General features: G+C 38.0%; 1 protein-coding gene across 2 annotated transcripts in view; it reads right to left on the reverse strand.

Annotated features, from left to right (window-relative positions):
• TRPA1 (transient receptor potential cation channel subfamily A member 1) overlaps positions 1-21,203 on the reverse strand; it is a 68,330-nt gene that overhangs the window by 37,593 nt on the left and 9,534 nt on the right. Inside the window, exons 2-9 of one of the 2 annotated variants that reach the window (XM_002759008.7) lie at positions 16,590-16,741; positions 14,898-15,051; positions 11,988-12,163; positions 8,030-8,137; positions 5,535-5,643; positions 4,894-5,039; positions 3,766-3,902; positions 1,458-1,506 (exon numbers count right to left, since the gene is read on the reverse strand). In XM_002759008.7, the coding sequence (XP_002759054.4) occupies positions 1,458-1,506; positions 3,766-3,902; positions 4,894-5,039; positions 5,535-5,643; positions 8,030-8,137; positions 11,988-12,163; positions 14,898-15,051; positions 16,590-16,741 (1,031 nt within the window). Of the gene's footprint in view, positions 1-1,457; positions 1,507-3,765; positions 3,903-4,893; positions 5,040-5,534; positions 5,644-8,029; positions 8,138-11,987; positions 12,164-14,897; positions 15,052-16,589; positions 16,859-21,203 lie in introns of those variants that run through there. The other variant, XM_078352628.1, reaches the window with a different exon arrangement.

Below are 21,203 nucleotides of genomic sequence, written 5' to 3' on the forward strand. Positions count from 1 at the left end.
TGTAATCCTAGAACTTTGGGAGGCCGAGGCCGGTGGATCACGAGGTCAAGAGATCGAGACCATCCTGGTCAACATGGTGAAACCCCGTCTCTACTAAAAATACAAAAAATTAGCTGGGCATGGTGGCACGTGCCTGTGATCCCAGCTACTCAGGAGGCTGAGGCAGGAGAATTGCCTGAACCCAGGAGGCGGAGGTTGCGGTGAGCCGAGATCGCGCCATTGCACTCCAGCCTGGGTAACAAGGGCGAAACTCCGTCTCAAAAAAAAAAAAAAAGAAAAGAAAGAAACGGTCACAAAAAAACATTTGCTTGTTTTATAAAATCCTATTTTATCTGAAATAGATGAACTGAAATAATTGAATTGAAATCACTCAAATCCTAAAGTAAAATTTTAAACAAACATTAATAAAATTTATATTTAAAAATCACATTAAATATATATTTTTTAAATGAATAAGTCAATGTTAACCATTATGTATTATAATATTTGATATGACAAGAAATCAAAGGCTTTTTAAAATTTCATGGAAATAATTCTATATTTTAGATAGGGTAATAAAAGTAGCTTAAAATCTAAATGTGAATATTTCTTTGTTCTTTTGGGGGATCATTGAATATAGACGACAATGGGAACAGCATCCCCGGCAAGCTCCATAGTGGTCGGTGAGGCTCTGCCACAGTTCTGTCTGGTGAAGAGATGGCAGCCTTTGCAGGAAACCATGCATGACTATGGTTTATGGTTTATGGCATATAATGCATAGTTTATGGAATATAATGAGTCTCCCAGGATTCATCTGTGTAATTATCATAATTTCAACAGTTATCATTGACAATACACACATGTTCAATACTAAAAATGGAAATCCATCATTGCTGATATGGTGTAGCTTAAATAAATTCACCAAACGTTCATCCGTGTAAAGGGCTTATTAAAATTCAGCTCAAAGCTGACTGATGCCACTTCCCAGAGTGAAAAAGATCTCATGCTTCATACTTTCACTTATAATAAATCTTTGACAACTCCTCAGTTTTTAAAGTTGGCACTGAGGTAGCTGGGATAGGAGCTTCCCCAGTGCTGTCTGTCCTACCTCCATCTTAAAGCCACCAGTGCTGAAGAAGGGTCACCGCCCAAGCCCACACTCCCTTAAGATCCTGTTACAGACCACGGGAAACAGCTTTCCTTCCAATGTACCCGCAAATTTCCTGCTCTAAAACCACAGATATGGATATCCAAAAGTATGTTTTGATACTTTTAACTTCACAGTAATGTTTGGCCGTTAGGTATTCATATAGAATATACGCTACTTCCAAGCATGTCAGTCATCTTTTTGTACAGTGTTTTTGCTAATATGCAAGAAATAAAAATTTGATTCATTTTTGAAAATCCATATTATATAATTATATGATTTCTTCAACTATAAATAGTAATAAAAATAAACTAGTAAATGGAATAGTTACCACTGAAATTAAATAGTCTGCTAGTTCATGGTGATCAAATAATGAAGCTCTGTAAAAAACCACAAAATTATAAATATTATAATTAAAGTACTATTGATGTCAACATAAATGTATTTCATAAAGCTACTATATTTGAAAAGTGAATTTAACCAATCATAGAATAACAGGATAGAATGTTAGAGAATTAGTAAGCTTTTAAAATTTGTAATTTGATTCTGATTAGGGTAGCATTTTCAAAGTAATAATAGGGAAACACCAAATACATCACAATATTTTCTTCCTCATCCTTTAGTAAACCTATTTTCTCCTATAAAATCACCATGAAGATGTTATGAAGTGAGTAGTAACATTTGTCCCACGACAGAAAAGACAAGGGAATCGCTGGTATTGCTATGATCATGGGGAATAGCAACAGCTACATGTAAGGTGTGCCTTAAATTCATCTGCAGGGTTCAAAACCTCCTCTTTGAGGGACTCCTCTTTGGCAAAAGTTAAAAGGCAGTGTTGGCTTTTCTGAGTTTTTGTGAAGTCAAAAATAATTCTGGAAAGAACTGAAACATTTTGGTATCATCTCACGGACAGTCATAAGAATAACATTGATTACAAAGCAGGTAAAATTTTCCATCTGTATTAAAGCACCACCATAACAAATGTCAGTACTATGTGTTTCCCTTCACTAATCTCATTTCTTTTCTTCAAGATTGTCTCAGCTATTCTTGGACTTTTATACATAAATTTCAGAATCGGTTTGCTAATTTTCATCCCAAATTGACCAGAGATTGCATTATATTTAAAAGACATTAATTATATTTAGTAATTTCAGGGAACAAATTCTAACATTAATGCCCCATTTTCCTAATTTCTTGTTATGCATATTAATATATTAAGACTGTGTTCTAAAGATACATTTTAATAATAATCTAATCATTGGGTTTGTAAATTGGTGACACATTAGAATCAATTTTTTTTTCTTTAACTCCTGAGACTCTTCCCAAAGATTTTGATATATTCTAGGTTTATAGATTGTCACTGGGATTTTATAAGCTGCCCACATGATTGTAACATGCAACAGTTTGAGAATCTCTGGTCTAGAGGTTAGTCTACCAAGTTTTCATTTTATTTTAATGACTCCTTTTTAACTTTTTTTTACCGAATCATTTTTGTATCACCAATATTGGATTCATATATGACAATCTGTTTTTCACAATCTTATGTTATCTTCATATATTTAGTTTTACATAACTGATTATTCCTTCCTTTAAATTTTAAGGTCTCAAATATCTTTATTTTAAAATTCTTTTTGGAATGCCCTATTATTTCTATTTTCTTGGAAATAAATTGGCCTTTTGTTAACTTCATATTTTTTGTTACTTTTATGCTACAAAATTTTACTTTGCAAATTCATCCTAAGTGGGAGTTCCATTCTATTCAAACATATCCTATTGTGCCTTGTAGTTTTGCTAGTGTGTACATTTATTAGAAACAGATCTTGTATTGGTAGCTGGACTTTCTTTTTTTCTAAGAGATATTGTAGATTTCCAGGTCTGGTTGCTTATTAAAAATATATCGGCAGCACTGACTCTGTGGTGTGTGTGTGTGTGTGTGTGTGTGTGTGTGTGTGTGTGTCTAAGAGACCGAGAGAGTGAAGGCTCGCCTCAGACACCTCTTTCACTCACATGGGTAGCATCTAGTACTTATCTTTCCACAAGAACTGAATTTCCAGTCTACACTGCTTATTTTCTGTCCCAGAACCTAGTAAGCCTATGTTTTAATACACTTTGCCTGATGTGTATTTCTGTTAAACTTCAAATCAATTGGTTATTGTTTTGGCAACTTGGTTATAATTTCCTGAAACTATATCCTTTGAAACCATTTATCTATAATTTGGGGATTAGCAGAAGGATTAGCATGGGAAAGGTGAAATAAACATATGTATCTACTCCATTTTTGTCAATAAAAATGGGGATAAAATAAATATGAGAAATTGGAACAGATTAGAAATGGCTTGGAAGACCTTGTATGTAGACATCTTTAGCATATAGAAAATTAATCTTGAGCCTATATCCACTGGACTTGAATCAGAAAACACCCCAGGTGACTTTGTTCTGTGAAATTTCTTTAACATTCTATTCTCATTCCCAAGGACCATACGAGATTCCAGTTGATCCACAGGGTCTTTGTTATATTTGCTTTCTTCTTTTGAACCACAAAATCTTTCCTAGCATTAGTGCTAATGGCTCCTTGCAATGTCTAATTTAACACATGAAGACAAAAAGTCTGTATACAGAATGACAGGTAGGAAACTTGCCTGTGAAGCATGGTCTCACCACTTCCATTGGTTGTGTTAACAATATCCATGCCACCAGAATAGGACGATATCATCAATTTAACAATCTCAGTGGCTCCCTGGGTGGCAGCAAAATGAAGGGCTGTGCACCTCCCCTTCTGTAAAGGGTTTTAATACTAGAATCAATGTTTAAATCTCAATGTAAGAATATAATTTATATTGAGCTGTGAGCTTTTTCTTCCCAGGTTCATAAAATCAAGGAGTATCAATCAGATTGATCATCATTAATCATCTGAAATGTGACAGATATTTCTTGATTTTATGGACCTGCAAAGACAAGCATCCATATCCAAATTGTAGCTGACAATTGAGCTTCCTTCTAATATAACAACTCTTGGCAAATATTTCCTCCATCTTTGTCTGGGTGTCATTCTTTCCTCCAGGAACATGAGAGCAGTGTCTCATTCATTGCTGTAAGTACTCAGTGTATGAAGTGACTTCAGACTCCATACCACCAAAGGCAGCTCTTCATTTCCATATTGAAGGGACTTAGGATCAGTGTCCAGAAGCCACATGAGATTAATAACTAATCTTCTCTTCCTTCAGAAAACACAGGCATTTGCGGTATCCTGGAGGGGAGCTTGTTGCCACCCAAAACTCAGACATTGAAGGAAAAAGGGCCAAAACTCTCCACTTTTGGTAAGAGAAGCATGGCATGAGGTCAGATCCCAAACACAGTCAACACTTTCACATACCTATTCTTAGAAATTAGTTAAGTGATCCTTAGTTTAAAAATGATAGCTCTTCTGAGTAGAACTAAAACCAAATACGTTCATAGTTGGGATTTAATGTTCCTGGCTGAACGTTATCTTCTGAGGGGAGGCTTCAACTGATTTGGTGGCAATGGCACTAGACATATATTCTTTATTCTGTCTGTATTTGTGTCTGCAATTGTTTTGGGGAGCTCTCAATATTCTTTACACAGATTGAAACTTGGGGTGTTTTCTTGTTCTGCTTCTTTATCAGCAGAAGGAAATAATATTTCTTGTATGTATTTCGATCTAAATTAACTGTAAAAGAGCTGTACAGCCTTTTATACAGTTATGACAATTCTAAGATAAAAGTGTCGTAGAGAATATGAAGACTTACCTCCACTAGGTCTATTTGTGCACCATTGTCCAGGCACATTTTGATCATTTCCAAGTCACCATTTTGCACAGCCAGGTGGAGAGGACTGGCTTTCCCATTATTCACAAAGTTGATCTGCAACTGTCTATTGTACCCATGCTCTTCACCTTTAGAAGAAAATAACATTCAACATAACAAATATATAAAATGAACAATAGGGAGGTTTTTTATTAGGAAAAAAAAAAAGAAAGGGTACTGAGACACATAAAAGCTTCTGTTTAATTCTGTTAAATATTTTTCAAATTAGTCTGGGTGTGGTGGCTCACACCTGTAATCTCAGTATTATAGGAGGCAGTGGTGGGTGGATCACAAGGTCACGAGATTGAGATCATCCTGGCTAACACAGTGAAACCCCACCTCTACTAAAAATACAAAAATTAGCCAGTGTGGTAGCACATGCCTATAATTCTAGCTACTCAGGAGGCTGAGGCAGGAGAATCACTTGAACCCAGGAGGCGGAGGTTGCAGTAAGACAAGATTGCACCACTTCACTACAGCCTGGGCAACAGAGCAAGACTCAGTCTGAAAAAAAAAATCAAATGAACAGCATCCACCAGAACAGACTTATTTCTAGTATATCACATGGAAAAGCCTCTACTCACCAAACCTTAATAGTATTTCCATGCATTCTTTGGAACCTGAAAATGCAGCCTGGTGAATAGGAAAACATCCCCATTTATTTGATTTACATGGCTTAGCTCCTTTGTTAAGCTGGAAGAAAAGAACAGAATGAAAAATGACACTAGTTAAACCCCAAATCACAAGGGTGGATGAGAATTTACATGCCTCTCCCATATCATTTTACTATTGTATGTCTATGTAAAAGTACATAGAGAGTTTCATATGCGATAAAATCTAGGCAAGAAGGTAATCTTGAAGTAGGCTAAGAATCTGAAATACAGACATTTTATATCTTCCAAAGAAGTAACAACGTAAAAACAACAATCAATCTTGATACCCCAGCAAATAAAGTCAACACATTTTTTCAGTGGGATTGATGAGATTTTTAAAGACATTATCATTACTTCTATAACCATTTTCAGTTTCTGATGCAAATAAAGAGATAATATTTCTCAGATTATTTCCCTTTATTTATGCATAATTAATAAATGAATGTGCCACTACTCTTATTAAACCATGATAATCAAATATTTTCACTAATGAAGGTTCTTAATTTTCTGGAAATCATTAGCCTTCAGTTTTAAGTATATCTAATTACTATAAAAAATTATTTTGGGGCCGGATGCGGTGACTCAAGCCTGTAATCCCAGCACTTTGGGAGGCCGAGGTGGGTGGATCACGAGGTCAACAGATCGAGACCATCCTGGTCAACATGATGAAACCCCCCCGTCTCTACTAAAAATACAAAAAAAAAAAAAAAAAAATTAGCTGGGCATGGTGGTGCATGCCTGTAATCCCAGCTACTCAGGAGGCTGAGGCAGGAGAATTGCCTGAATTCAGGAGGCGGAGGTTGTGGTGAGCCAAGATCGCGCCATTGCACTCCAGCATGGGTAACAAGAGCGAAACTCCGTCTCAAAAAAAAAAAAAAAAAAATTATTTTGAAAAAGTAGAGGCCGGGCGCAGTGGGTCACTCCTATAATCCCAGCACTTTGGGAGGGGAAGGCGGGTGGATCACGAGGTCAAGAGATCGAGAACATCCTGGTCAACATGGTGAAACCCCATCTCTACTAAAAATACAAAAATTAGCTGGGCATGATGGCGCAGCCTGTAGTCCCAGCTACTAGGGAGGCTGAGGCAGGAGAATGGCTTGAACTCAGGAGGTGGAGGTTGCATTGAGCCGAGATCACACCATTGCACTCCAGCCTGGGTAATGAGTGAAAACTCTGTCTCAAAAAAAAAAAAAAAGGAAAAAGTAGAAAAGTGTAAAGCAGCCAATACTACCTTTAATCTCAACTTTTCGAGATAGTATCAGTTTATATATAATCTTGCAGAAATTATATAGAGAGCGAGAGTCCAGAAATTGAAACTGTACTTTATAAAATCATATTATTTAAGAATATTGTTAAGTAAAAGCTTTTTTGAACAACGCTGTCATACAGTATACACATAAATTAAATTTGCAAGGAAACCAGACTTTTAAAAATATTGTTTTCTATAGTATTTTCAACAATACTATTTCTTTATTCCAATTTTCTTTTGGTTAATTTAATTTTCCTAAATTCTTGGTTTGAGTGTTCATTAATTTATTTTTATTCTCTATGTCATTTATTCTCTTTGTGGTCCAATCATGACAGCTTAGAGGATGTACCTGTCTCTAAGTCCATCTAGTAAAGATGCTAAAACATATTTTTATGGTACATTTAAACATCAGGCAAATATTTTTAAATTATTTAATTTTATTTTCTTACTCTCTGGGATGGTGAAGACCATGGCCTGGATAACACGCACATGATTAAGGGATAATTGAAAAAAGACTGTTTGCTGGGATTCTAACAGCACACTCAGATAGAACACTGCCAGAAGCAGGAGGAAGTCAAGCAGACAGGTATCTCCATCGCCTCACTGGACCATGCCAGGAAGCCTCACCAGAGACAAGGTTGGCTCTACTCTTAGGCATACAGCTAAGAACCTTTGTCATTATATCATGCAGGGCTCTGTTTTTGAGAACATATGGCAATAATTTCTTCACATCTTGGGAGCTGTGTTTCCTTTGCCTTTTCTCTTGTGGGCCCAATATGTCTGCAGCTGACTATATTCATCTTTCCTTTGACTATTCAGATGCTCAGAATCATATGTACAATCCATCTTTATAACATCCAGGCCATGTACTTTGTATTTTACATTCTATCCTGCCCACCAGCTTCATCTCAATTTTTCCTGGCTGTATTTTCTTTTCACTTTGATTTTCTCATAATTTTCTTTACAGCTTTGCTGTTAATCTTCTATAAGCAATCTCAGATCCACTTAAGGAGTGACTACATACACAAAAACACACAGAATAACTTTTTTTCTGACCCAGTTTTTATATTTTACATTTTTCTAGGGAGAAAAACTTAAGAGCTTTTGTAAACAATAATAATTCATATTGTCTTCATGAGAAGATAAAGAAAGCAGAAAGATATGACTAATTACAAACCAAAATCTGCAGTGCTTCACTATTATTTTTGGTGCATGCAATTATCACAGATGTATTTCCATTTTCTCCTTCCAAATTAATGTCAATACTTCTATGCTCCAGCAAGACCTAAACAAAAAGGGAGAATAATTATCAAAATTTTTGCAGATTTCCAAATAAGGTACTTGTCGTCTTCCACTAGATTTGAAGTTCTCAAATGCCAGAGAGCATGTCTGCTTATCTTTTATTCATCCTTCTCTCACACAACCTGGCACAAAATCTTGCACACTGTGGGTACTAATTAATTTCTCCATTAGATGAAATAATCATGATTTCAATGTTATAATAATTCAGGCAATGCTGATTCTGGAATTGTAAATAAAATAAGAATGATAGATACTAGTTATCATAGTTTCACTTAATACTTCTGACTTGTATTAAGTAGAGTTACGTTAACTAATATCTTCAGGAAAATAAATTTGTGGAGCCGTTTAGAATGTGTTCGTGATGGGAGGGGAAGAGAGGTAGAGAAGAAGGAAGAAAGTAAAAAAGAAAGAAGGAGGGAGAGAGAAAGGCAAAAGGGGATTTTTTTTTCTTCTAGCTATTTTTCTTTTACCTGGATTACAAGAATCTTGGGAAGTGTCAGTGGAAACTCTATTCTCTTCAATAAAGAAAAGTTTTGTATATGGTGTAACTCATTTAATTCATATTTGGTCTGGAATGAAAACTTTCTCTACAATGCAAGAAATTAGCATCCTGAAAAAAATGGTCAAGTAATTTTTTGATGGAATTTCACTGAAGACCTCTTACTTCCTCACCTGGTTGACTGCCCAATGATTATTACCCAAAGAGTCTATAGATCTTTGACTAGTCTTTCTTTTACATTCAATGTAACAAAATTATCTCATATAAATGTCTTATCAAATCTTTTAATTGGCCTCCTAGAAGCTTTTCCACTTGCAGAAAGACTATGATAAATGATGATATATCCTTATAATTAAATAATGTTAAAAGAATGTATTAAATAATCTGTTTCTTAAAAACCTTCACTTCTTAAAAAAAAAAAAGTATACAACGTCCTGTCAGAACATCTTGTTAACAAAACATGCCCTACATGAGTGTCGGCAAATGAATTAGGTTTACTAATTAGCTGTGCTGGTAAAAGAAAATTAAATTCAGATTTTAGTACATAAGAATATGTGGAGAAATGATTGTTGGATTAAGGCAAATGAGAGCATAAGATTCCTTCTATGGAATTTAGACACCATCACATTCTGTTTTTAGGAATCTCTAGATTCACATGAAAAATAACCTACCAAAGTCTATATGAAGGTATTTTTCTCTCTTTGCCCTCTTAGAATCATAGATCATAAATTTGTAGCATTTACTGGGCTGTTATTATTAAACCACCAAAAGCACAATCTGTGAAAAGCTGTGTTCAATTATATGTGGCAGGGATCCCAGAGAGAGCAACTAAGCTGTCCACCTACTTCAAATTCAGTCATGACCAGGCAAGTCTGGAAGGTTCAGAGGTGAGGTCTCCGCAGGCCCCTTTGATGAGAATCCGGAAAGTCTCATGGAAGGGTCAAACAACTGAATACTTTGAAGTGAAGCCCAAAGGACTAGGGCCCGCAGGCCACTGAGAAACAAAACCACCTCCTAATCCCCAGGCCAATGTGTCCCAGGGATTATTATACCATAATAATATCCCATAGGTTATTTGTGCAAGCAATTGAAGTGATGTACAGATGACAATTTTCTTTTAACTTTACAACCATTATAGGCAGTAGGGGAAAATTTGGGGGAAGTCTAGTGCAGCAGTCAATGGGGCAAATTCTAAACTGATAGGGGCTGGGTGGATACAGGCCAGACCACAGGCATAACTGGGAGAGGCAGGTGGAGAGAACTGCTGTTTGCAAGCATGAGGGGAGATACTCCAAAACACCTTCTCTTCCTTCTATTCCTGTCATCTCCGCTGAAGCAGAGTAGTCTGAAAGTATTTTCAGACATAGCTGTGGCTGGTAAGACCAAGCAAGGGAGAGTCCATTTTACTTAGAACTCTACTTTTCTGCTTGTTCTGGTGTCACCAGGAAAATTTGTTTTATGTCCACCACCAAGTTTATGAATCATTTAGGATCTCTATTTTCTATTTCTATGTGATACCTACCTTTCTGTATTTGTTGGTCTGGAGATTTCTGCTTTCTAATTAACAATAGGCTTTCAACAGTTACCTGCCTTCGAATTCTAAGAGCCATTACTAATTAATAGACATTTGTTCTTGAAAAGATCCTTCCAAGGGAGCACAGAGCTCCATGAGGAAATACGTGACATCTCTGGGAAAATTTCCCATAGTCATTAGTGGCCCAACCCAGATGATATAGAAACAGCACTAGGATCATGAATAATGCAGATTTGAAAAAAAAAAAAAAACCAGCTTGTTGCCAGAGGATTTTGTAGTAACCTCTTCAGGGAGCCACCCTGACTCATCTCGCAGGTATTGAGATTTCAGCTCTCCTCTTCTCAGACAGAACTCCCATTGACTCAATTATTCATTCATTCACTCATTCACTCATTCAGTAGCCATCATTTACCAGCACAGTGCTGAGGAATAAGAGATATTTGAATTAGTAAGACACAGCTCCTCCCTCAAGCATAAATAGCCAGTGTGGAAGAAAAGTACATAAACAATTGATTCCAATATCACCTGTTAAGAATTTTAATACAGTCTCATATAAGGTACAGTAGGAAAGCAGAAAGTGGTTCTTCTCATACCTTTTATGCCAGACTTAGAGGAGCCAAGGTCTTAGAGGGCTGAGAGAAAGGTTTTGGGTTAAAGAGAGCCTGAAACTCAAGGCGCTCGTTGGATATTGTTTCTGCCAGAAAGCTTATTATAAGTTCCAAACAGCCTACCTTACAAATGAACTCCTGGAACATGATCCCTTTGTAAATTAGATTCTTCATTCTTTTTTTTTTTTTTTTTTTGAGACGGAGTTTCACTCTTGTTACCCAGACTGGAGTGCAATGGCGCGATCTCGGCTCACCGCAACCTCCGCCTCCTGGGTTCAGGCAATTCTCCTGCCTCAGCCTCCTGAGTAGCTGGGATTACAGGCACACGCCACCATGCCCAGCTAATTTTTTGTATTTTTACTAGAGACGGGGTTTCACCATGTTGACCAGGATGGTCTCGATCTCTTGACCTTGTGATCCACCCGCCTCGGCCTCCCAAAGTGCTGGGATTACAGGCATGAGCCACCATGCCCGGCAGATTCTTCATTCTTCAAGCATGTTTGTATTCTAGTGTGTTTGAGAGACTCTGAGATGTAGTTTAAAAATGATGGCCTAATTCTTACCCTTAAGCGATTTTCCAAGGTTTCCTCTATTTCACCAAACTTACTCTTATGCCTTGAAAACCAATCAGATGTTTCCTAGTGGTATCCTTATGTCTTCTGCTAACTAATCTTTCTGACAGGCACCTATTCTAACAAAAACATCGAATCATAATTACGTTTTCTGTTTTCACTGAGTATCTCACTACCTTCTTCCTTTTAGTCATTAAATCAGTCAGGTAAAAGTGATAAAGCCTGATCTTCCTGTTAAACAAAATTCCTTAGTCTTGCATTTTTACTTGTGATATGACATTAGGCAAGTTATGCAAATTCTTTTTGCATCTTAGTGTACTCAGCTAGGAAACGAGAAGACTTCATTGTGGGTTTGCTTAGATGAGAATTTAATAAACAAACACACACAAACCTCTTACAAAAATGCTTGGTAAATAAGAACTATTCAATAAAGGCAGAACTAATCATCATCATCATCATCAATAGTTGGTGAGAAGTAAAGCAAAGGTAATAATTGCCTTTTGTTTTCCCTGGAAGCTTAGAAGGTGCTCCTCCTGGCGCAGACAGAAAGAGCTGGATTTGGGTCCCAGCTCCAATGGGTGCTGCCAGTCAGGCTCATTGGAGCCGGCCAGTAGCCTTACCTTCATCACCTCGTTGTGTGTGCCCTGCACAGCTATGTGGAGGGGTGCTATCATGTTGAAGTTTCGGAGATTTGGGTTTGCTCCTCTGCTGAGAAGAAACTTAACACTTTCAATCTGGTTTTCTTCTACAGCACAGTGCAGAGGGGTATTTCCATAATCATCCATTGCATTCAGCACTAGAAAAAGAAACCGAAGTATGGATTAAGTTTTGCTTGGACTGTATTCAACACGTTTTGAGGGCCAATCCACCTCAAAACTCAGTGCCAAGTGCAACTGAAATCAGCTGCATCTTCTTTATGGAAACTAAAAACACAGCTTTGGTTCTGATGAAACATTTAATGGGTTCCTAGTGGGAACATATAGAAGTATGGCACTGACATTATCAATTGAGTTAAATTTGTATGGGTAACATTAATAAGAAATAGATCCTCCTATTGCTACATGTTCTTATCTAAATGAGTTTGGGATTGTGGTAAAATATTGGGATTACATAAAAGCAATAACTATGTCCCAGGCACTCTGCTGAGTTCATATGACCATTATTTCAGTCAAGCCTCCAACAGCCTGCAAGGTACCACCATGACAAATTTTCAGAAGGAGTAAGATGGTGAGGTCCAGAGAGGTTAAAAGTCTTGCCAACATCACAGTGCTAGTAAGTCGTATGAACCTCAGCTTCCTTGTATTCAAACTTGGTAAAAAATTTAAAAAAAAATTTTAAACCATATATTCATATACCTGCACAGAGAGAGAGAGAGAGAGAGAGAGAAAGAGAGAGAAAGAAATATATATAGAGAGACCTTGCAATGCTGCAATGTTCTGGGACAATAATATTAAAACATGTCTTTTTTTTTTTTTTTTTTTTTTTTGAGATGGAGTTTCGCTCTTGTTACCCAAGCTGGAGTGCAACGGCACAATCTCGGCTCACCACAACCTCCATCTCCTGGGTTCAAGCAATTCTTCTGCCTCAGCCTCCTGAGTAGCTAGAACTACAGGCACACGCCACCATGCCCAGCTAATTTTTGTATTTTTACTAGAGACGGGGTTTCACTATGTTGACCAGGATGGTCTTGATTTCTTGACCTTGTGATCCACCCGTCTCCACCTCCCAAAGTGCTGGGACTATAGGCGTGAGCCACCGCGCCCGGCCTAAAACATGTCTTTAAGGATCACAGCAGAGTGCCTGGCCTGTAGCAATGGTTTAAAAAATGTTAATGAGAAAAAAAGATACACCACAAATAAAACACAGAACTAGAATTTGAGCTTGAGCCCCTGATGCCATATGTGGTTTCCACGTATTTCTACAATATGATCCATGGCACTATTTACCCTGTGAGCTCAGCATATAAGTAATATGTCCTTTCATCCTGCAAAGTCATATAGTTATTCTAAAATAGACATGGCTGTCTGCTTTATCAGCTTTGTAAATTAGTGGCAGTATATCTTTATGTCAGGAAAAGAAAAAAATTGCTCATAAATATGATTTGGGGAACATCTATGATACTTGGAACCATATAGCCATGCTTTCTGTTTCTCTCCTTTTTAAAATGTATCTCTCTACTATTTCCTTTCATTCATCTAAGTGCTTCATTCTAAACCACACACACACACACCCCTTGACCGTTTTATCTGATCAAGAAGAATCACTCCATTCATCATTCATTCCATTTGGCACCAACCTTAAACAGGGCTCTATACTTAAAAACTCCCATTCACTAAATAAGTAACTTGAATTTGGCTTTTATCCTCACCACATTTCAGAAATCAGTTTTACAGAGGTCACCGGGGCCTTCTAATGCAGGAGCTTTATCATGATCTCCTTCCTACTTGATCTCTTTGTGGCAAGAGTTTCTTCTAACTCTTCTATCGCAGTAACTTTGCCCATAGCTTGTGTATTTTCACTCTCTTCATCTTTTTATGGCTTTTCCTGTGCTCTCTCTCTCTTAATGTTGGCATTCTACTCTTATCTACTTTTGCTAGCAATTTTGTAATCCCCTAAAGGATTTTCACACATTTCCACTGTCTGAGCGACTTCCTATGCAATCATGCGTAGGGCGGCCTCGTTCCTTCCACATTTCTGTTGCTGGCTATTTCCTAGTGGATGTACCCTGGGCCTTTCAAACTCACTGTGACCAAAGCTCACATCTTCACACTCACCTCTTTTCTGTTTTCTCATATTCCTCCTTTGGGGGGATGATTATATTATTAATTTCAAAGTCAGTTCCAACTCCCTGCTCCTTTCTCTTCCCGTTTACTCTGCTGTCACCCACTGTTGACTTTACATGCCAATATCTCTGGAAACTCTCCCTGTCTCCTTATTGTAGCTTTACAACCCTGGTGAACTCTTATCTTCTCCTTATTACCCAAATAGCTTTTTAGCTGGGCTTCCACTTCTAATCCGCCTTCCACAATATTGATAGAATTATCTTATGTAGCAAAGGTCTTATCACACCACCCACTGCCTCCACCTCTGTGGCATCTACCTCCCTCATTGTCTGCACTTGAATTTCTTAAACAAGGTACAGTGGTCAAGGCTGGCATCTGGAAAACATCACTGAGGGAGAATGGTACACCTTCTTGAAGTGTCAATTTTATTTAATGATAATAATTTAAATATAACCTCAGTTGGAAATCATATAAAAGAGTACATTAAATGTGTATGCATTTTTACAGTCTATGTAAAAATTCTAATAAAGTCTGTGCTTGTTGTGGGGTTTCCTAGATCTCTGCAATATTCTTTGCAGTATTTCAGTAGAAGAAGTTGAGGAGTGCTGATGTGTAGGAAAAACCCACACTTCTAAGTGAATTACACAGGCTCTTTATAATTGGCCCTAATTACCCTTAGAATCAATCCATTCCACTCTTCCCAGTGAATTGAATGAGATGAATGATTTCTGGAAGATATTTTGTTACCTTCAAAAGAGGAATCTCTGGTGATCTTCTCCATTAGCTCAACTTGGCCTTTTGCTGCAGCATAATGCAAAGAGATGTCCACATTGTTACATCTGTTTAATATCTTTTGATTCTTAAAGTTTTGTAATCCACATGTACTTCCTTCAAAAACCACCTAGAGGTATTTAAAAACCATTATATCAAACAAGTATATGCAAAACTTATGGATATAAAGTTAAATATTTTATAGTTTGAAAGAACTTTTTATTGTCACAAACTATCATTCTTATAATGAGGTAAATATTTTTCTTGAAATACACAAAATGTTTACAAAGAAGGTATGAGAAAATGCCCCAAGATTGATCAGTATATAAAATAAATGTTTTATTTTTTGATCATGATCATAAATTCATATATGCTTAGATATAAAGGCCTTTCTTCCTTGTTGCAAAGGAAATGCAGAAATCTTCCCCAAACAAATGATTCCGATACTTGCTTTAATTCTGCCATTGACCATAACTATTTACATATGTCACATGATAACATATGCCAAAACTCCAGTTTGTTATTTTAAGGATAACTAGAGCATTTCTCACTACTGAAAGGAATGATCAGTTAAAATGAAGTATTAAAGTATTTAATGTATCTTAATACGACTAAGAGTTTACAATATTAGAATTTATTCAGCGAATGTCAGATTGGAATAATAAAACATAATTTCTGAAATTTTTGAACTTTGGCTTTTGCTTCTGTTATTACAGAATAGTACCTAACAAGTCACTCATCTACGGTAGTCTCTTAAATTGAGATGTATTACTTTTTAACTAAAAAAAAAGAATTCCATATAAGCTACATATAAGTTTAGTGACTACAGGATATGACAATGAGCATCCAACAACTTCTAGATTTACACATATTCTGTTACAAATTTAAAATAGGGTTCTTGCAGAAGCAGGGTCTTTTTCCATGTCTCATCCTTTCAAAGAAAGTGATGATATAAATCTATTTCGAACCATTCTGGCACTTGAATTTGATACACTCTTTGCCTAATAAAGCGATTATGCTGCCCATTCCCTAGTGCCAGAATGAGCAGCTTGGGAGATCTGTTCAGCGATGTGCTGTCAACAATAACCCAATTCCACACTCGTTAGAGGAAGTACTAGGTTCAGATGCTCACAAGGTACTATTGAATTCCTGGAGAAGGAATTCGCCACTCCTGCCTCGGTTTTACTGGGAACATTTTCGGCAAAGCATTTTGTGCAGACACTTGGTTTCTCTGTTTCACTCTGTTAGACCAGAAGACTTCTCAACCCCCAAAACTTAAATAGTTTTCCAACGGCTATCAGATACAGTCATTCGGCTATTTGGTTCTAAACAAAATCTACAAAATGCTCCAAGTGAAACGGCTCAGAGTCCAAATTGTCCTGATTTTAGGCAGCTGCCCGATCTTGTGCCAAGTGATACAGATACTTTTGAAGTAGGTTTCCCTGGACGGCAGTTGCCCATCTAGGAGCATAGACTGGACAAATAAGCAAACAAAATAGATAAAGCAGGCGCTGTGCCGGCGCGTCATTAGCGGGGTCTCCTCTTGGATTGTGCACACCCCACCCCGAACACTCCTCCAAACCAAGGGCTGACCGCAAGGAAACCGCGAGCCGACCCCCACCCGCCCCGAGGTCGGAACCCGTCCGGACCCCCGAGCGCCCAGGGTACCTTAAGCGATTCCTTGCAGTCGTCCGTGTCGTTCGGCACATCCTCATAGAGCACGGCCTGGGGCTCCTTCTTTTCTCCAGGGCGCCACATCTTCTTCAGGCTGCGCTTCATTGACGCCACCTGGTGCAGCTTCTCCCCACGCGCGGAGGCACCTGGGCGAGAGGGCGCTGTCAGACCGCCAGGCGCTGAGTCTTCTCCGGCCCGAGCTCTCCCGCGCTGCAGCCCCAGGCAGCGAGAAACCCCCTCTGCCGGAGCGCTGGAGAACTTCTGGAAGGAGGTCTCAGGCCCGCGCTACTTATAGTGCAGGATGCAGGCGCGGCGCGGAGAGGAGGGAGAAACACAGACCTCCTTCGCAAAGAGGGCGGTGGCGCCGCCTCTGCCCGGAACTCGCCCCTTCAGGGGGGACAAAGTGACCCGCGCGTCCCGCGGTCCTGCAGCTGCAGCAGCGCACTGTCAGAGTCACGCATGTCAGATCAGAGTACAAGGTAATGAGTGGGTACATCGGAAAGATTTTTAGTTTTCAGATTTTTTTCCTAACCAAAATCCTGTGGACCTGACTTTCCCACCATGTGTACCTCCTTCTTTGATTTGCAAGTAAGGCTTTTAGCAAAACTTCTCATTCCAAACATTTGGGAGAATAGCTAAATTCTAGCACTGGTTTGAGGGACTAGATTAAATTTCTGTGAATCTCAGGTCCCATACCCTGTGGATAATAATATTGATCCCCCTCACGCTTTGGTGGTTAAGGGTAGTTAATAAAAAGGTCAGGTTAGGCCAGGCGCGGTGGCTCTCGCCTGTAATCCCAGCACTTTGGGAGGCCAAGGTGGGCAGATCACGAGGTCAGGAGATCAAGACCATCCTGGCTAACACCGTGAAACCCCATCTCTACTAAAAATACAAAAAATTAGCCAGGCGTGGCACCCGCCTGTAATCCCAGCTACTCTGGAGTGTGAGGCAGGAGAATCTCTTGAACCCGGGAAGTTGAGGTTGTAGTGAGCCCAGATGGTGCCACTGTACTACAGCCGTGGGCAACAGGGCGATACTCTCTCAAAAAAAAAAAAAAAAGTCAGGTTAAACGTAAACCGCCGCAACTGCTGTTTGATTGCCCCCAGCTTTGTCTGAGAGACTTATAATTATAGGCCTGCTCTTCATTAAGTGTCAATTGTGTAGAATAAAAGGTGTTCTCTCCCAATCAAAGAGGCTGATTCCACGTTTAGGTACAGACAATGGAGCCTCTGAAACTGTTGACGGTATGCTCAAATTTACAAGGCTAGAAAGCAAGAAACCTTTCCAAGGCTGTTTATACTTTGCACGGGACAGAACGTAGCTTTGACAGTCTTTTGCTTTGACAGACTGTGCTCCCTAAAGGCCCTGGATTGTCATATTCACCTGCTCATCTCCAGCACCTAAGACCCTGGTGGTTCCAGGACCTGGCATAGAGGTGTACTCAGTAACTGTCTGTGGACTGTTTAACCTAGGGGCTACGGTGGGCTGAGCTTGAGGGTAGGCAGTGTGGGCATGATGATGTTGAGGAACCATGAAAGGTCCCCACAAATCTTCCAATGGATATGGCAGGTTGCCATCAATTCTACCCCTGGGGTGGAATTCCTTGGAAGGATAATATTGAACTTATCACATCATGAGTCCGTGAGTATGGTTTGCTGAAGGATACCGGTGCTCACCTTCACCCTTGCACGCTTTTCCCTCCAGCATCTGTGTTCAGGGAGTGCAAGACAGAATCAGTTGAACAGCTTGCTATGATTTAGTTGAAGGAGGTAATGCATTTGGACAAACCAATAAAGAAAGAATCCAAAGGATAAGTAAAAAGAATAATTCTCATTGAGCCATTGCTGTCTACCTGACATTTTCCTTATACCAGGTTAATGTTTTAAAATGTAAATGCCTCAGGAATATAAAGACTTTTTATTTTTTATCATTGATTATTTTGATTGCTTTTCTCATAACACTAGGTGGAAAGGGTCACTAAGGCAAAAAAAGAATAAAGAGGAGCTTCAAATGGTCATTTTGGAAGCTGAGGCAGTGGGCATGTCATGGCAGCAAGCATCAGATGGTCCTGTTTTCTCTGAGAGACAGGGGGAGAGCAGGGGTGGGGGCAGCGCTGGCCAGTGGGGGGCAGACCCTGGTGCAGGGAACTCCAGCAATGGATGGTTTAGGGGAGTGCTGGGAGAAGGGTGGCTCCAGGCCAACAGCACCCCTCCTTTGGAACATCCCCTGGGGTCCGCTGCTAGCACAGAATGATGCTTTCTGCATTCTTGCTTCTGTGCCTCATTGACATCTCCCAAAGCATGTTTTCTTTTTAATTTTCTTCTCTGGCTTTAACAGTGAAAAATACCGATGGTTAATATTATAGATATAAGTTTTTCCTGCTTTCTGCTTACAAAAGCAACGAGAACAAAAGTTAGTTTAATTTTTAAAAGATATTACGGGGGTCTTGTTCATTTTAGGCACTTTTCAGGCAGTGTCTTCCCAAGACCTCTCAGAATTCCCATGACTGTTTCTTCTTAATTGTTAAATTATTTCCTACTCATAAAAAATATCTCTTTCATAGATAGGCAGGGCAACTTCCTCTAATTGCAAGATTAATTGCAAATCTTTGTCTTAAAATGCAAAATGTAGACAGGAATAAGATGGTATCTAGCTATTTACAATCAAGATCCTATTTCATTTGAAGTTTAATTATTGACAAATAGCAATAAAGTACAAGCTTTTTTACTTTTAAAATGATAATTATTAGAGAAAAGAAACCTTCAGAGAAATTTTCTGAAGGTAATTTTTATTATCAAATTACAATTTGACATTACACAGAACTTTATTCAAGAAAATAAAAGGTAATAATAATAAATAATTTTATTTAAATTCTCAGGGAAAATATAGTTATATCCACATATTGCTCAATATCATTTTATGAAAAAAATCTAGGTTCCCCTAATTCTCCTTAATTTTGTTCCTTGAATTAAAATTTTTTTTTTATAAATTATTATAAAAAATTTATTTTTAAAGTCACTAATCCAAATATATTATTAGTGAAAAGGGGCCCAATAAACATACTAAGGAAAATAGCATCTTTAATAAAAATAAAATAAAATAAAAATGTACCCATGAAAAGTGCACAGTATGATGATTTTTAGTAAATGTATACAATTATATAACTATCTCCACGATCCAGTTTTAGAATATCTCTATCAATCTAAATCCAAATACAGTAATTCCCTCCCCCACGCAGACCTCTAAACAACCTTCAATCTGTCTTTATAGCATAGTTTCTATCTCTGTAGTTTAGCCTTTTCTAGAAATTTCAGCTACATGCAGTCATACACCATATAATCCTTAGTATCTAGCTTCTTTTGCTTAGTATAATGCATTTGAGATTAAACCACATTGTGCTATGTATCAGTTGTTTCTTCCTTTTTATCGCTCAATAGTATTCCATAGTATGGATATACCATCTTTTCTTTATCCTTTTACCAGTTGATAGACCTTTGAATTATTTCCAGTTTGGGTTCATTATAAATAATGCTAGTATGAACATTATCTTTCAAATCTGTAGACATACATTTTTATTTCTTTTGTTTACATAGATACATAGTAGTACACTTGCTGAGTCATGTGATAAATATGTGTTTAGCTTTGAATGAAACTGCCAAATTGCCTTCCAAAGTGGATGTACCATTTTATATGGCCTCCAGCAGTGTGTGAGGATTTTACTTATTCCACAGCCTCACAAAACTTAGTATTGTTCGTCTTTTTTATTATGGTCATTCTAGTGGTATATACCATTGAGGCTTTAATTAGCATTTCCCTAATGGTTAATGGTATTGTCCATGCTATGATGTCTTATTAGTCATTCATATATTTTCTTGATGAAATGTTTATTAAATTCTTTTGCCTCATTTTAAATTGGGTTGTCTTCTTACTATTAAGTTGTAAGAGTTCTTTTTTCTAAATACAACTCTTTAATCAGATAAATAATTTGCAAATGTTTTTTCAGAATCTGTTATTTCTCTTAAAGGTGACTTTTCAAAGGCAAAACTTTTAATTTTGATAAAAGTCTAATTTGTTAATTTTCTATATTGTGTTTTGGGTGCCATATGTAGAAACTTTTGCCTATGCAAAATTAAAAACCTTCTCTTCAATATTTTCTTCTAAAAGTGTTAGCTCTTAACTAGATACATTTTGGTTACTTTCTGATCAGGGTGTGGGGTAGAGGTCTAAGGTCATTTTTGTTGCATATGTTATACAAATGTTACTAGTTGTTAGAAAAAACGATAGGCCAGGCACAGTGGTGCATGCCTGTAATCACAGCACTCTGGGAGGCCGAAGCGGGCAGATCACCTGAGTTTGGGAGTTTGAGACCAGCCTTACCAACATGGAGAAACCCCGTCTCTACTAAAAATACAAAAAATTAGCCAGGCTTGGTGGTACATGTCTGAGGCTAAGGCAAAAGAATTGCCTGAACCCAGGAGGTGGTGATTGTGGTGAGCCAAGATCACACAATTGCACTCCAGCCTGGGCAACAAGAGCAAAACTCCATCTCAAGAAAAAAACAAAAAAAAAACCTATACATCCCTCATAGAAGTGTCTTGGAACCATTGT

This window comes from Callithrix jacchus, chromosome 16, assembly GCF_049354715.1.
Source record: "Callithrix jacchus isolate 240 chromosome 16, calJac240_pri, whole genome shotgun sequence".
NCBI lineage: Eukaryota > Metazoa > Chordata > Mammalia > Primates > Cebidae > Callithrix > Callithrix jacchus.